This window comes from Microsporum canis, genomic scaffold (genome assembly GCF_000151145.1).
Source record: "Microsporum canis CBS 113480 supercont1.3 genomic scaffold, whole genome shotgun sequence".
Classification (NCBI taxonomy): domain Eukaryota; kingdom Fungi; phylum Ascomycota; class Eurotiomycetes; order Onygenales; family Arthrodermataceae; genus Microsporum; species Microsporum canis.
The window spans coordinates 833,729-850,016 of NW_003299167.1; the positions used below are offsets into that span (position 1 = coordinate 833,729).

A 16,288-nucleotide genomic window follows, 5' to 3' on the forward strand; every position below is an offset into this window, starting at 1 on the left:
GTACCCGTACAATTGCCCCTCCAAACACGCCATATCGATGGTCGGATTTCAAGGATAGATCGAGTAAATGTCGCAAGTGCTTCCCATTGTCACCATACACAGTAACTGAACATATCCATGAGCGTCGGCATGACAACCTCTCGGTAAGCTGAAACGAATACCTCCGTACTCCACGGTATAATATATTGATCGTACGCATGAGGTTTTGGTCCGTTAGAGTTCGCAGTCACGTAACTTGCTGTGTGATTGACCTGTGATTTGATGGACCGGCGCTTCCCTGCGAATGTTGGCAAGGGCAGTGGGCCAATCCCGATCTTTCACGTTATACAGAGTGAACCACGCATGACTTTTTGGGGGCAGGCCACCACACAGCGGCAGGCTGCTGTTCCATGGTAATCTCTTTCTTATATCTCTCTGTCCCTCGTAGTATATCTCTGCCATTATACGGAAACACATCGACTTGTTCTTTTTATATCTTTTTTTCTGCTCTTTATGCTTAAACGGCTTAAGCTGATGGGGCCATGACTAAGCCGGAAAGGCACTTCTTCGCTCTCATTGGCTTATTTTGTCGTGGGGCCAGAGCTAAGTGGGACTTTTATGCAATATTATTGGTCATTCCTCGGAGACTAACCCCTTATGGCCTAGCGTAATTTACCCCTGGGCGCTTTTTGCCGCCTTTTTTCCCCCTTTTGGCACCGCCCTTTTTTTTCCTGTCTTCTTCTTCTTCTTCTTTCTTGACAACTTCTCGACGCTCGACTCAAGCGACTTTTGTTCGGCTTCTTCTAACGCCCTCGACTCTCTCTAGTGGGTGCCAGATTCATTCTTTCGCTGGCTGCCTTACTGTCCATTCTTTCTCTACCTCAAGACGACTGTCCCGCTCTTTTTTTTTTTTGAACAAAACGACCGTAGCGCTGCGTGCTACGATACTCTCTCTATATCATAACGTACACAACGTACAAACAGACATTCTGAACAGGCTATATCCGTTCTTCTAGCGATCTGGAATATCGGATTACATATTTTTGTTGACCCTATTTTCGATTTACCTCGATCATATCTATAAAAATAACACGCTACAAACATGGAGAACTTGCGCGCCATCTTCAAGCGCGACGACGGAAAGAAGAACAACAGCAATGACTTGAATCCTACACTCGTCAACCTTCTGATCGCTCTCCTCGCTATCATCCTTTTCACCATGACACTTGTCGGCATTCTGATGCTCCTTAACCGAAGGCGTCGCATGCAGAAGCGCCGCCAGTCTGAACTTCCACTATATGATAAAACCGCCCATAACCGCCGTCTTACCATTACCGCCACTTCCTATGGCCAGTGTGTTGTCGACGAGAAAGATGCTTCGTCCGGTCGACCATCGAGCCCAGTCCCCGAAATCCGCATTACCTTCCCTGAAGAGGAAGATGCTGCTGGCAAGCGCACTTCCGGGCGCGTCGTTGTTGTCAGAATAGGAGAGAAGGGTGGCATCGGCCTTGAACCGTGTAATGAGGACTTGCCACCATACCAATCCGATTCCACCGAGCGATTCCAATCCCTAGATCTCGATCGGATGGGCGGTCTCAAAGAAAAGGGAGATCTTAAACAGTATTCTTAAACCCTGATGCTTGTTCTGACTTCACAAAAATATAGATCTTCTCTTTTCACGCCCCCGTGATTGCTCTTCTTTATGACCATGAGCGTTCATTTTTTTCCCCTTCCCTACAATTCTACACCCCCTCGGACCCAGCTGGGCTCTTAGCTGCGTGTCCTTTTTTTTGACGCACAATCCGGTTCAACACTCCCTTGGATTGTTTTCCTTGCAGGATGTGTATCTGGATTGTTTCTTTTCTACCTTGCTTTCTGTCACCTTGTTTCTGTACATTCCTTGTCATGACCCACCATGCCCTGAAACGTTCCTAGGGCGTGAGTAGTAACCCTGTGGCATACCCCTTCTACTGTTTCCTTGACTCTCTCTGTTCTCTTCTCTTAATTTTATCCTGTTCTTCCGTTGGCGTGATGATGAATCTTCTACTTCTTGGTCATGGGGCTGTTTGGCGAGTTGAAACGGTTCCTAGCCCTCAGGTTGACTCTCATTCTTTTATCTCTTTTCTTCTTTTATTTCTAATTGCAACCCTCTACCGCAACCCCTCCCCCCATATCTATGCTGAACTTGCGTTAATCGGAATGTTTGCGTGTATCTCGGCTACGCTTTGTAAATTGAACTTCTAATTATTTTATGTCGATTGAGTCTGTAACAGCCACGTGATATCAAAACCTTCCAGCTTTAATGAATCTAATCAATGATGTTGACATCAACTCTCGTAGTTTAGACAATCGCCAACTCAGCGTCAACCAGTTGTTTGATTATATATATATAACTTAACGGTGCCTTCGAAACCGCAAGTTGCAGCTTGCCTGGGTTCTTCGTCATCCCGGAAAGGGGTAAAAACATCAATTGACTCGGTATCAAGCAAACGAGCTATGCTTTCTACGGTTGCTCGACCAAATAATAAAACAACGGCGCGTGGCATGAATTAATCCTATTCGCACCAGCAAACTGCCATACAGCGGCTCTCAAAAACCCATCCCGATTTGTCCCACCGCTCCGTTTAATTCCATGCGCAGCGATCATGAAACCAAATACCTCCCAAAAAGCCACTGCTACGCAAACACCTTCAAACACCAACCCCGAATACCGCGAGATAAAAGCCAAATTCGCTAAACTACTAGCTGAGGAAGAAGCCAAACGTGCTGCTGGACCAGAGAAACCTACTCAGCGTGCAAAGAGACCGGCGGCAGGCCAGTCTGAGTTAGCGAAAAGGGCAAAGGAACAAGATGCAAAGCGGAATAAGGAGAAAGAGAATGCCTTTAAGATTCAGCATATAGGCATATTGCTGCTACTGGGGTGGTTCTTGTAAGTTGGCTGTTCCAACCGCTGAGAAGATATTTATAATTGGATGAAGCTAAGCTCTTGGGATAGTCTGGTGCATGTCATAGGGATATACTTCTTTACGAAAGGATTTCTTCTAACTCGGCTGGTGCTAGAAGATATATCTCAATGTGATGTTTTGCCGCTACAAGATGATTCCGACGTCGTTGCGCCGGCAAACTTAGGTATCGACGCTCCAAGGGACGGTGCTGGGAAAGGGTGTTGGCACGCAAAGACATTCGATAAGGCCGTGGTTATAATTATCGACGCATTACGGTACGATTTCACTATTCCTTTCCAGAAGACAAGCGAAGGCCAGACACCCCGTTTGTTCCATGATAATATTCCCGTCTTCTACGACACCGCGGTCAAGTCACCAAATGATGCGTTTCTGCTACCATTCATTGCGGATCCACCTACCACCACCCTTCAGCGCCTTAAGGGACTTACCACTGGTACTCTACCCACATTCATCGATGCGGGTTCTAACTTCGCGGGAACTACGATTGACGAAGATAATATTATCGCGCAACTAAAGACTGCTGGGAAACGAGTTGTTCATCTAGGAGATGATACTTGGCACTCCCTGTTTCCAGGATATTTCGAAGAAGAGCTTACTCATGCATATGATTCCTTCAATGTATGGGATCTGTTTACTGTTGATAATGGAGTGACTGAACATATCTTTCCTTTGCTACATGCAGACAACTCAACGAAATGGGATGTGTTGATCGGCCATTATCTAGGCGTAGACCATGCCGGCCATCGATACGGTCCAGATCATCCTGCCATGGCTGACAAGCTGGCGGAGATGGACGCCCTTATCCGTAAAATGATGGAGGCGATCGATGACAAGACACTACTGGTTGTAATGGGTGACCACGGTATGGATCCCAAGGGTGACCACGGCGGGGAATCTGATGATGAAGTTGAGGCCGCACTATGGATGTACTCCAAAAAGGGTATTTTTGGGCGAGTAGGCGACAATACTCTACTGCCACCCGTGACAGCAAAGGAGCGCCCAATCCCTCAAATAGACTTGGTTCCTACCTTATCGTTGCTTCTCGGGCTGCCAATTCCTTTTAATAACCTTGGGTCTCCAATAGAGGAGGCTTTTGCTGGCAAAACTGGTCAAGACTTCCGCAACCTTGCAACAGTAAATCGACTAGCCTCCGCGCAAATCAAGCGATATCAGCATGAATATTCTAAAGCTAGGGGAAGTGAGGCCGCTCAGACATCAGGCCCGCTCGCGCAATGGGCCGAGGCGGAACAAAGCTGGAAGGATATCAACACTATGGGACAGAGCGATAAAACCGGATATCAAGCTACCTATAACACCTACCGAGAGTATCAACGCCTTACTCTCTCTGTTTGTAAGGGATTGTGGGCCAAGTTTGATATCCCCAGCATGGCTCAAGGGGTTGCGATACTTTTCGCTGGTGTGACATTGTTATTATACTATGCGCGCGCAGTCCGCGGGAATCGAACAGACATCACATACTTTACGTTACGGAAGATTGGGTATGGCTCTCTAGTTGGTATTGGCGGCGCTGCGACGATAAATGTCGGCCTCGCACTGGAGATGCCCATTCTTGAGAGTGCGGCACTTGGATGTGTAACTGGCGGTATCATAGCGGCAGCCTCGATGGTTTTCCAGAGTCAGAAGACAGTTGGAACTGTTCTCCCAAAATCGATATGGGGTTGGGCAATGTTTGTTTTCACAATAGCACAGTCCGTTGGATTTGCTTCGAATTCATATACCATATGGGAAGATCAGATACTCCTATTTTTCTTAACGACATTTGGAGTATTCGCTGCATTTTCCTCATTGGGGCAAAAGGCCACTCAAGATAGGGTCCTTGGGTTTTATCACTCCGTCGTCTTTGTACTGCTTGGGAGGGCCGCATCAATGTCTCGGCTTTGCAGAGAAGAGCAAATGCCTTATTGTGAATCAACTTACTACGCATCCAACAATTCCTCCACCTCTGCTCCCTGGCAGCTCCTGATACCTTTCTTCTTATCTCTCCTCCTCCCTGCTGTGATTCGCTCATACTACCAGGGAACCAAGTCGTACGAAGGGTCAGCTATCTTCTGGATCGGTTTCGCATTTCGTATGGGTCTCCTCATAGTCGCAATCTACTGGGCACTCGATGCCGCGGATGACGGGAACTGGTTTGCTATTCAAAAGGAGCATATGAAATCAGCACGCACGATACTGGCTCAGGTCGTACTCGCCATCGCATTTGCTGCTGGGTCTACGACATTCGCATGGGCTAAGCCATGTGTCAGTATTGGTGTCACTCCCAATGGCTCTCAATCAGGCGAAGCAAAAACGTCTGTAACAATCCTTGGATACGCAAACATCTACGGAACCCGCTACTTTTTGCTCTTGGTCAACTTTACGCTTGCTATAATCTTGCTCCAAAAGCCAATGGGTGGGGGCGCTGTCGGTCTTCAAATCTGGCAAATCCTCTCGCTCATGGAGATTCTCGACACAAATAACCTTACTGTCACGAACTCTGCGACGGGCCCTGTCGTCCTCGCGTTACTAGGCTCATTCCACTATTTCACAACGGGTCACCAAGCTACTCTCAGTAGCATTCAGTGGGAGACCGCATTCATTCCGCTAAAAACAGTCCAATACCCGTGGTCCCCTATTCTTGTTACCCTTAATACTTTTGGACCCCAAATCTTGTCTGCTCTTGCTGTCCCACTCACAGTGCTCTGGAAACGGCCGATAGAATCGCGCGCAAACTCCAAACTTCCAACCAATACAACAACAGCTTTATCCCCAACGCCTGCGCAGGGCGATCCACAAATGGCCTCCAAACAGTCTTCTCCTGTAAACAAACTTCTGAGTGACGTTGCACAGGCCACAGCAACTCACATGCTGTACTATGCAACCATCAGCTTAGCCACCACAATGTGGGCGGGCTGGCTCAGGAGACATCTCATGCTGTACCGCATATTCTGCCCTCGTTTCATGATGGGTGCCGGGGTCCTGGCCGTTGTTGACATTGTAGTCATATGCCTTGCGGTCGGAGGTGTACGATGGAGCACGATTAGTGTGGGAGAAGTCTTCGGATGGGCATAGCTCACGAATACTGCCTACGTTACAAAAAAAGGGGGATAATATAGACACTGTGACTTGATCCGTTCGCATTTCCCTGGCATATATTCGAAAGCATAACGCTGTGGATGTGGACAATGTTCATATGTTATAATTGGATACTACAACCCTGTCTTCAAGGAGGATTCAACTGGTATAATGTTATATAATAGTTCACTTTCTTGTATAATAGTAGAAATACTGAATAATCGTAATTTAATATTCGTATTACATAAGCTCAAATGCCAAGATATATTGATATCTTCCATTGGTTTTGCTACGAAACTACGAGTCAAATAAAACGACAGACTTAACAACGATATAAAGGCATCATTGATACATAACCAAAGAACTACCCCTATAAGCAAACTACTTTTTCCTTTGGCTCGCCTTACCGCGAACCAAAGAACGCTTTCCCGGCATCGGTAACCACCTCCTGATCTGGTAATTGAACTGCCGGCTGCTGGACAATACATATATTCCAGTCTTGCAAATTACAGAAATGAGTTCAAATGTCGGCCTTACCACTCCTCGAGGGAGCGGCACGTCTGGATATGTCCAGCGCAATCTTTCTCTCCTAAAACCTCGCGATCCAAACTACGGAGCCCCGCCTGCGCCATATGGTGAGAGTGGTCCCAGTGACGCTGGATTTAAACAGAGGCAACCCGATAAACAGATCCTCGAGCATGACCGGAGGAGAGCAATAGAAGTCCGAATCATAGAAGAAAGGGATAGGCTTGAAGAAGAGAACGAGAAAATCGCCGAGGAGAATAAGAAATATGTCGCGAAAAATAAAAAGGGTACAGAAGAAGGCGAGAAAGGCGATACCAGGGAGGAAACACGGAAACTAAGGGCCGAGCTAACGGAGGAAGAGATAGAAGAAAGGCTTGATAAACTTCGTGAGAAGTTAACGAATGAATTGGAGGATGAGCTGGCAGGTAGGCATCGACCAGGGCTAGAATCGAGACATAGAGATCAGCCTGGCTACGAGCCATATCCAACAAGGGGACAAAGGCGATCGAATGGATCTGAGGAGAAAAGTGGCTATAAAGGCCGCAAACAGTTTAAAACCTATCAGGTTCACGAGCAAGCCGAGGCCAAAATTCAAGAGAGTGAAAGGCTACGAAAAGCTCTTGGAATCCGGGGAGAAGGGGAACAAGGGCCTTGGGATTCCGGCCGTCACGGGGATAGGGACAGAGGAGGTAGGGACCGCCTTAATGATAGAGACTCGGACCGACGACGGTGAAAGAGTTGGTCAACGATGCCACTCTTTGATTGATACCATTATTGCATTGTATGTTATTTATTCTACGAGCTGGCTACGAAGGTGTTTTGGGTGTCTCTGATTTCCAAAATCAAGGGTTTATCTTCACTTGGAAAGGTCCATAATATTTATGATACAAAGCATTACTTTCATCCATTTGTTGTCCACATGTGCCAGACAAAACAGTCCCAGCCCAAAGGCATGGAAAAAGAGTATATACCCAAGGGTGGACTTGGAACTTTATTGAATAAAGCGGTCGATAATCCATCCATGTTTTTTATCCTTCACCTGGACGACCTTTTTAGCTGGAAGTGGCCATCCAGTGCTTCCAGGTTCTCCAACAAGTGAAGGCACCACCCAACACTCCCGTCTTTCCGGCGACCCTCCCAGGCTCTCTATCTTCCCAATCGGTTTCCCGTAGTCAACCAAGGGCGTACCCTGTGCAAGGGCAGACAACTGAAGACCGCTGACTGCCGTTAATGGGAACATACGAACTTTCGATTTATCGCCCACATGTGATGGTGTAGATAGCTGAAGATGGGAATACACGATATATTGCGGCAGTTCGCTCAACGATAGTTTAGCTATGATGGAGGAAGGATGTAGATAAACTGCCCTGTCCTCTAGTTCGGAGGAATAGCGATCGTGAGATGGGAATAGTGTCAAGTATGGTACATCAATGGCTCTTCTTGGTTTTCGAGGCATTTCAGGACGAACTGGGGCAGCATCTGCACGGATGGCGATTTGATCAATGAATCCTGCAGCCGTTATCTGCTTCAATGCTCGTATTTGCTTTTCGGATGGCTCGCGCAAACGAGGTTCGAATTGACCCAGCAAGTTTGGATTGTTAATTCGGACCAGGTTGGATATTTGACGGCGTAGCTGGGATGCTTCCTTCATAGCATTTGGACGAAGGAACATTTCAGAGCAGAATTTGTCACCATCAGGGGCATAGGCATACGCGCACACGGCTGTAAGGAATTTCATTGCGTCTGACTTTTCGTCATGTTTGCTAAACATCCTTTGCGCTCTATGATAATCTTTTCGGCGCTGCTCTCTGGCGTCGTCCTCGAGTCGATCTGCATTTGTGTATACTTTATTATCCTCGTTGTCATCATCACCAGCTTTGGGGTTTACCGGCGTTAGATCAAGTTGATTTTCTTGAATAAATACCTCTGATACCGAAAGTGCAGAAACTAGAGCAATTGTATACGGCATACAGTCATGCTGATGGCCAATATGTAGCATTTTGCCAAATCTAGGGCTCAGCGGGAAAAGTGTAAGATGTCGACCAGCTTCCGTAACTTGTCCATCTATTGACAAAGCGGCCAAGTTTTTGAGAAGGCGTTCAGCTTTTGCCAGCCCGACACGGTCAGGGGGAGTGGGGAAAGGAAAGTTGATAATATGGTGAAGGCCCATATGCTTCATTTGCAGGACAACTCCCTCGATTGGAGTGCGGAGTATTTCTGGCTCAGTGTGCTCCGCAAATGAATCTTCATAAACTGCGGATGAGTAAAGTCTGTAGCAATGGCCAGGCCCTGTACGGCCGGCACGGCCGGCACGCTGGTTCGCACTCGCTTTACTGATCCATCCAACAGGGAAACTTTGAACACCTGTGGATAGATCATACTGCTTCTCTTTCGATCGCCCACAGTCGAAGACGTACCTAATTCCGGGTATGGTTAAACTTGTCTCTGCCACATTGGTTGCAAGTACTATAAGACGAGACCCTTCGGGTACCGGTTCGAAAATTCGAAGTTGCTCCTTTGTAGGCAGCTGGGAGTATAGGGGCAGGATATGCACAGATGTCTTTGAATCCACGGCGCCTTCTTCCTCGTCAAATTCATCATCATCCTCTTCGTCTTCGTCTGTACCCCTAATGTCAATATCACTATCATAGCCATCGTCTCCCTCAAAGGCAGTAGTAGCTGACTCGCCTCCACAGCCAAAATCAATATCGTCTGCTTCTATGGAAGTTTCTGAGGGCTTAATTTGAACCTTTCCTTGAGAGTAGCCGGAAGCTCGTGTAGATTTCAATGCGACTTTAAGACGCCTCAAAAGGTCCTTAATTTCACTTTGTCCAGTGAGAAATACCAGGAAACCTCCGGGAGGCAATTTACGGTGGCCTCTACAAATTTTTCGAAAAGCTTCCTCGACATAGTCCCGATGGGTTTTGCGAGAGAAATGGATAGTAACAGGGAACTGCCGGCCTTCTGCCTGGACAAGTGGCGGAGTTCCACTCCGAAAAAGATTGGGGTTTTGAAGGAAGTCAGATGTCCGTAGAGTAGCAGACATAATGACGAGTTTCAGCGGCTTTATAGATGGATTTTCTGCACTCATCGTCTTCCGTAAATCCACGATGCGGCTAACCATACCGATCAGTAAATCGGTGTTAACACTCCTTTCATGGGCCTCATCAATGATAATTGTAGAATATTTCGACAGTGAAAAGTCCTGGGCCACTTCTCTTATCAATACACCGTCTGTCATGAACTTAATTGCAGTCTTTGATGTAACCGATGAATCAAATCGGATTTGATATGATACCCTGTCAGAATATTGAGCCAATTCCTCGCTCACGCGCTTTGCCATACTGACAGCGGCTACTCGCCTGGGCTGGGTGATGCCAATCATGCCAGGATTTGGGCTGTCGGGGCTTCCATAGCCGGCTTCAAACAGAAATTGAGGAAGTTGGGTTGTTTTACCACTCCCCGTTGCTCCCCATATTACCACGCAAGGGTTGTTATGGATAGCTTCCATTATCTTTTGCTCCTCTCCAACAACGGGAAGATTTAGGCGAGAAGCCTGAATATGTTCCGGCCTGTTAATCTGAACTGCAAAAGATTTCCTGCTGGTATCTCCATTTGTTACTTTTAGTTCTTGTGGGAGTTGCTCCTCCTCATCAGCCGTGTTTCTTGGTTTAAATCCCTTGATCTCTTGGGGAGGTAGAGCGGAAACAGCTGTGTTTTCTGGAGTAAATCCCGCTGCCTCGTTAATTTGTTGTACTGCCCATGACTTGAAGGCAGACTGCCGAGGCTTGATTTTCTGTTGCGCTTCGACTTCGCTGTTGGATGAGGATGAATATTCGTCCTCGGATCCATCGCTGCCGCTGCGTGAACTTGACTCGGAATCTTCTCCCTTATCAATACCAGACTCCGTTTCCGAATTAAAGCCCTCCCATGGCAGTTCCTGAATTTCAACTGGTTTGACCTTTGGTGCTTTCTTCCTTCTTTTTATTATCGGACGTCCATCCTCGCCAATCTCCAACGGCCGCTTCAGACCACTTCCAACTGCCGGATTTGTGGGTATGCCACCATCCAACCGGGCATTGGTGCGCGATGAAGGAAGATCCTCGTCAGAGCCAGAGCTTTCAGATTCTGGTTGCGGCAAGCTTGGTGTACTTCGCCTATCACCCGGCAAGCGCTGCGGCTTTTTAGTTACCAGCTTATTTGATTTTCCCAAAACACGGGAGCTCTGCAGCTGACTTGTATCGATTTTGGAGCTCGCAAGTTTTTTGATAAGCGCGAGGTTCTCATCCTTGCGCAATTTGTTGTCCTGATATAACTGTTAGTAGTGATAATAAAAGCGTTTGAGCACGAAATCTTCATACAATATACTTGTCTAATCTCTTTTGTTTCTTGCCTGAAATTTTCGGCTGCTGCGCTCTCAATTCCTCTCTCAGCTTCCTCCTCCTCTCCTCCTTCTCTTCCTTTGACACTGGAGCTACCTCTGTGGCATTGGTATCTTGTGACAGCTTAGGCTGGTTCTCTCTGGCCCGCGCTTTGTGTTTCCGCTGCCGTGGGACAAACTTGGGCATCTTTATGAACAGATCCTACCAGCAACTCCTACCAAAGTCCTCATCTTCCACCAAAACTGCAAGCTTCAAAAAAACTACAAAAATAAAATAATTCTGCCACTTCAAAGGCGGTCAAGATAAGATAATAAAGTGGGCCATCTATTATATAAGCAGAACTTTAAACAAACTATGCAAACATGCCGTGTTTGTAATTTCTGCGACTTCTCCGACTTCTTTGAATGTTTGGAGTTTGGAGAGTTGGCGAGCTGAAGGGCGGTTGGATTACAGCAACATGTCGTCGAAAAGACAGGTCGAGGTGGGGGATGTTGAGTCGTTGATTCCAAATTTTGGAAACGCTCCGTATCCTGCGTCTACCAAACAGGCTGCAGGCGTGGTCGGCGGACGGCCAACAGATGTTATGGTCGTCTCGTTCCAAGACAGGATTCTCGTCACTGTTACGCAAAGTGGGCGGTTAGCACAATGGGTAAACAATAGCCCGGCTGGCTTATACATATAATTCTGCGAAATTTGGTCTAACAGTCTTTGCAGCTTCATGTCCCAATGGAAAGCCCTGACCCAACCGCTGGCTTCCACGCACTCTCCAGCCAGGAAGATGCTCTCCTCCCTCGACCGGAATTTAATGCTACTCCTTTGCTTGGTGGTCGATCTGGCGATTGGGAGGTCATTGGCCAGCTTTATGCCTGCCAAATAGCGACTGCCATAGCCGCAAAGTCCGCCGAAGAGAAAAGGCTGTTAGTTGTGGGGCTTGGCCTGGAGACGCCTGATGTCGATAGTGATATATATCTAGGCATCGTTGATCTTGTTCTGCAATGCTTGTAACCCCACGGAATGTTGATGACATTATGAGTACGAGGTACACAGTAAAGAAACGCCGATGCACCGCGAGTACATCCATTTGCCATAGCACCAGCCCGCGGTTCAATGCAATGTGAAGGCTAGTTCCACCGGATACGTTATTTTGAGCCCGTTCTTCACTCTCTTACTACCCGTATTAATCCTTACAAAATAGCTCTTATGTTTGCCGATACGCAACTTGCACCACATAGTATCTTTGGGATAGGAACGAAATTTGGACCAATTCAGTACCATTCGGCCTTCAACTGTGGCCACTTTAACCCGTTTTAACTATCAATGTCAATGAAATCTGGGTTAATTGAGTTATATATCTTACTTTTGTCCCTTCTTTAACTATAGGTTAAATATCTGCTGTAGAATCTCCATAAACATCCAGGTATTCCACGTGATATCTATTCTTTGATCATCTTTCAAAGGAAAAGAAAAAAAAAAAACATCTTTTGTTGGCTTTCAGCGGCGCTGTTTTTGGCGCATTGTCATTCACAAATGATAGATCAGACAAGAGAACGAGGCCCAAGGCTTTATGTCCACCAAACTGCTGTTATGGTCTCGTTAGGGAACGCTGGACCTTGTGCCTCAGGCTGTGGAGCGCCGCTAATCCGTCAAAGCCGACTACATATATACTCCTTGTATAATGGCATCATCCCACGCATAATCTTCGTTACCAAATTGATACGGGGCGACGGATGATACAAGGCCCCTTACCGAAATACAGGGATCCAGGGTTCTCCTCAGCGGCTTTTTGGCCATACTATTAATTCCCCTAACAGCTGCTCGGGTCTCGGAGAGCAGTCGACGGTTATGCACAAGACGAAGCCGCAAATATGCCACTTCCTGTCGCATATTCCTCAGGCATTATGGCCAGCTAGCGGATCATAAACTCAAAGAGAGCATCGAATATCACTAGCTGTGGGGCTGGCTTAAGCTGCTGCCGAGTTTACAAAGAACCAAATCTACCTCGGTAGAAGCATGATCGTCTTTTACGAATCCGCATAGTCGGGGTTAGAGAGCAGGTGGAATTTTGCTTTCCCACTTGTTCTCAATTGTTCAAGTATGGCCATCTTAATCCATCCTCAACCAGCGGACTATTGGAGTTGACCTGGAAAGCCAGACTCGAGGGATAAGTATGGCGAGGGAGAGTCTAATTCCAGTTGTTATTGGGGTAGGGGATATTAAGAACGGGTCAAGAAAACTTGAGGATGCAATTGAGCCTGCATATTTAATGCTTAATGCAATTTACAAGGCAATTGCTGATACAGGCCTTTCCCCTGAGGTGTCCAAGGAACTTCAATCAAGTATAGACAGCTTGGATGTTGTTGCTTCTTGGACTTGGCCTTATCCGGACCTCCCCACCCTTCTGTCAAATAAACTGGACATTCAACCTCAGCACAAATTCTATAGCCACCATGCAGGCAATGCGCCAGGTAAATTATTCGACGAAGCTGCTCGGCGTTTATCACAGGGAAAGAGCAAGGTAGCAGTGGTGACTGGGGGAGAAGCCTTAGCATCATGTACGTTTCATCAGTATACTCTAAACTACATCTTACAGGCACACTAAAATGAATACTATTGGAAGTGGATGCATTTGCGCGTGCGGGAAAGCTTGCGCCGTCAACTTGGACAAAGCCTGCAAAAGAAGTGACTGAGGTATTTCAGCCAAAGGGATCAAAAAGGGAAGAAAGTAAGTCTAGTAGCCCACTACTTAAGGCACTCTACTAATTTTTATATAGATATTGGAACTATACACTCTGTCGGGTTACCCCTACACGTTTATCCAATGTATGAGAATGGACTTAGAGCATATAGAAAACAATCAATGCAGGAGAACATGAAAGAGTCCGCTGAATTATATGCCGAATTCTCCAGAATTGCTGAAAAGAATCCTCTCTCTTGGAATTTTGGAAAGCCTGCAGAAACAGAACAATCTCTGAGTACTGTTACTGAGAGAAATAGGATGATCTGTTACCCTTGTACGTTACTATGCTTGATAATTGTATCCGGCAACACCGGCTAACCGACTATATAGACCCGCTATTGATGAATGCTTTTAATACCGTTAATTTGGCTGCGGCGTGCATTCTAACAACAACGGATACTGCTCGTCAGCTCGGCGTGTCCGAGGACAGATGGATCTACCCATTGGGCGGTGCAGGTACCAGAGACAGCAATAATTGTACGTCAGATAACGTATTTCATGAAGAATTTACGAGGTTATTGAATAATATACTGACCTATTGCGGTTTAGTCTGGGAAAGACCGAACTTCTACTCCAGCCCATCGATTTCTAAGTCAATAGATGCAGCTTTAATTTCCTCCGGGTTGAGTAAAGAAGATGTGGACCTGTTTGACTTCTACTCGTAGGTTAAAACTCTCCCATTTTGTAGGAGCGATGTGCTCATACGCTCGTGATGAACAGCTGCTTTCCCATTGTTCCAAAACTTGCTGCGCTCCATCTAGGCTTACCCGTCAATGGATCGAAACCTGTCACCCTCCTAGGTGGATTGACTTCCTTTGGGGGAGCAGGAAACAACTATTCTATGCATGTAAGCTAAAATATACGATCAGAGGGTGAAGGGACATCGCTGATACTGGATATAGGCTATAACTGAGATGGTGCGGCAACTAAGAAAATATACGGGAACTCCTAGATATGGCCTGATCCTCGCAAATGGCGGCGTGCTAACTTACCAACATGCTATTTGCCTCTCGTCTATTCCTAGAAAAGATGGTGCTCCCTACCCAGTTGAAAATCCTCTCCCTGAGGAAGTGACAGACGTTGCGATTCCAGTTGTTGATGCTCAAGCAGAGGGCGAAGCAATAATAGAGGTAAAATATCCCAACCTAATCTAATAATATATCTTGTATTGTGCTAATATGATCCTAGACGTACACTGTTGAGTTTAACCGGGATGGGAGTCCGATGTGCGCATATATCATCGGTCTCTTGAAGAACAATGGCCATAGATTTATCGCGAATCATGCGGATGGTTTAACCTTGGATGAATTGTCGAATCCCATCACGGAGCCGATTGGAAGAACTGGTTATGTTACCAAAGACCCTGATGAGGCAGGAAGGAATCTATTTTCTTTGAGATCACCTAACAAGCTCTGATAGAGCATCAAATGCTTGATACCTTGGGAACTAGGATATATACGTAGAGTGTGTTCGTAAATGGCTCGATATAGTGAATATTATATTTATGTATACTAGAGACAATAGCCTACTTATTGGCGATAATAAGGTTCTCAAAGGTTACTTACTACGTTAATGATGATTCTGGCATCATTTAATATTGTCTCAGGAGATTTCCAGCAAGAGAAGAAAACAATTGTATCTTTTGTAGCCGGATATCTGTAGTCAATATCATGCTGATATACTCCGTCGGGAGGCTTAAGGAATACGAGAAGATAAAAGCAACCTCTGAACTTAGAAGATAAGCAATCAGCCCCCCTTTCTCCCAAATCGATTTCTAATTCATTCGCCTTCAGCATATAATTGCACGCAAAATATCCATTATTTTAAAGGATAAGCAGCATCTTTAGGAACTGCTATTTTTCCGTAACATTGTAACCACCTCCTGGAACTGTCCTGCGCCAGCATCACGATCATAACCCCATGGATTGACTAGATTTCCACTAAGATTGCATTTGAAACAGCGGCCATTCACATAATCAAAACGACCGTTATGCTTTTCAAAAAGGCGATGAGCTTCTTCGGCGGTAAGATTACCAATATCGTACATGCTCGGCGATGCTTTTTCATAGAGTGCCAGCATCAACGCAACCTTATCTAGCCCCGTAATATCAACTTCAGTGGAGGCTTGATAGATTGTTAGTTTATCTTATCATATTAAACCAGCAATAAGGAGTAACTAACATGAAGGCATCTTGACAACCAACCTCAACCAGTGCAAATAGCTGTACTTCTCAAGCAGAACAGAGAATTATTAAGAAATCTGTCAAGCAGAGAAACTGTATGGTGCTTGAAGAAAAAAGAAGAAAAGGAGAAAAAGAGATTTATGGGCCGTTCTGTGGTCCTGATTTGGTTGTTGTCCTGGAGAGTCCTGCTGTTTATCAAGCCGTAGCTCAGATTATCGAAATGATTATTGTGAAATGTGTACCCGAGGAAATAGAGAGTGAATGGTAACCTTTCAGTTATATAGTAGAGCGCTTATTCCTTAGTCATAGTGTGTGCGGCGAGTCCCAGATATCTCGCTATAGTAGCCTAGTCACACTCATATTGTGACGGGATGTTTCTGAAAGCAAATTGCAGTTGGTGGCAGCACTTGAACAGAATGGTTTTCTTTGCTGTTGGAATGA

The 16,288-nt window shown here is 46.1% G+C and overlaps 6 protein-coding genes across 6 annotated transcripts; 5 read left to right on the top strand and 1 right to left on the bottom strand.

Annotated features, from left to right (window-relative positions):
• Positions 1–1,081: 1,081 nt before the first annotated feature.
• Positions 1,082–1,609, top strand: MCYG_03155 (conserved hypothetical protein; the record flags this gene model as incomplete). The annotated part of the gene is made up of 1 exon (XM_002847603.1): positions 1,082–1,609. The coding sequence occupies one exon, from the start codon at positions 1,082–1,084 to the stop codon at positions 1,607–1,609; it is 528 nt and encodes a 175-aa protein (XP_002847649.1).
• A 1,015-nt stretch (positions 1,610–2,624) lies between these two features.
• MCYG_03156 (phosphoethanolamine transferase class O) lies at positions 2,625–6,017 on the top strand (the record flags this gene model as incomplete). The annotated part of the gene is made up of 2 exons (XM_002847604.1): positions 2,625–2,908; positions 2,975–6,017. The coding sequence occupies 2 exons, from the start codon at positions 2,625–2,627 to the stop codon at positions 6,015–6,017; spliced, it is 3,327 nt and encodes a 1,108-aa protein (XP_002847650.1).
• Positions 6,018–6,534: 517 nt separating this feature from the next.
• MCYG_03157 (pre-mRNA-splicing factor CWC21) lies at positions 6,535–7,278 on the top strand (the record flags this gene model as incomplete). The annotated part of the gene is made up of 1 exon (XM_002847605.1): positions 6,535–7,278. One exon carries the CDS (start codon positions 6,535–6,537, stop codon positions 7,276–7,278), a length of 744 nt encoding a protein of 247 aa, XP_002847651.1.
• Positions 7,279–7,536: 258 nt separating this feature from the next.
• Positions 7,537–11,113, bottom strand: MCYG_03158 (Ecm16p; the record flags this gene model as incomplete). Its single annotated transcript, XM_002847606.1, has 2 exons — positions 7,537–10,860; positions 10,907–11,113. The coding sequence occupies 2 exons, from the start codon at positions 11,111–11,113 to the stop codon at positions 7,537–7,539; spliced, it is 3,531 nt and encodes a 1,176-aa protein (XP_002847652.1).
• A 271-nt stretch (positions 11,114–11,384) lies between these two features.
• Positions 11,385–11,932, top strand: MCYG_03159 (conserved hypothetical protein; the record flags this gene model as incomplete). The annotated part of the gene is made up of 2 exons (XM_002847607.1): positions 11,385–11,576; positions 11,642–11,932. The coding sequence occupies 2 exons, from the start codon at positions 11,385–11,387 to the stop codon at positions 11,930–11,932; spliced, it is 483 nt and encodes a 160-aa protein (XP_002847653.1).
• A 1,162-nt stretch (positions 11,933–13,094) lies between these two features.
• MCYG_03160 (thiolase) lies at positions 13,095–15,080 on the top strand (the record flags this gene model as incomplete). Its single annotated transcript, XM_002847608.1, has 8 exons — positions 13,095–13,479; positions 13,545–13,649; positions 13,699–13,938; positions 13,995–14,141; positions 14,214–14,325; positions 14,385–14,511; positions 14,567–14,794; positions 14,853–15,080. 8 exons carry the CDS (start codon positions 13,095–13,097, stop codon positions 15,078–15,080), a joined length of 1,572 nt encoding a protein of 523 aa, XP_002847654.1.
• Between the last annotated feature and the right edge of the window lie 1,208 nt (positions 15,081–16,288).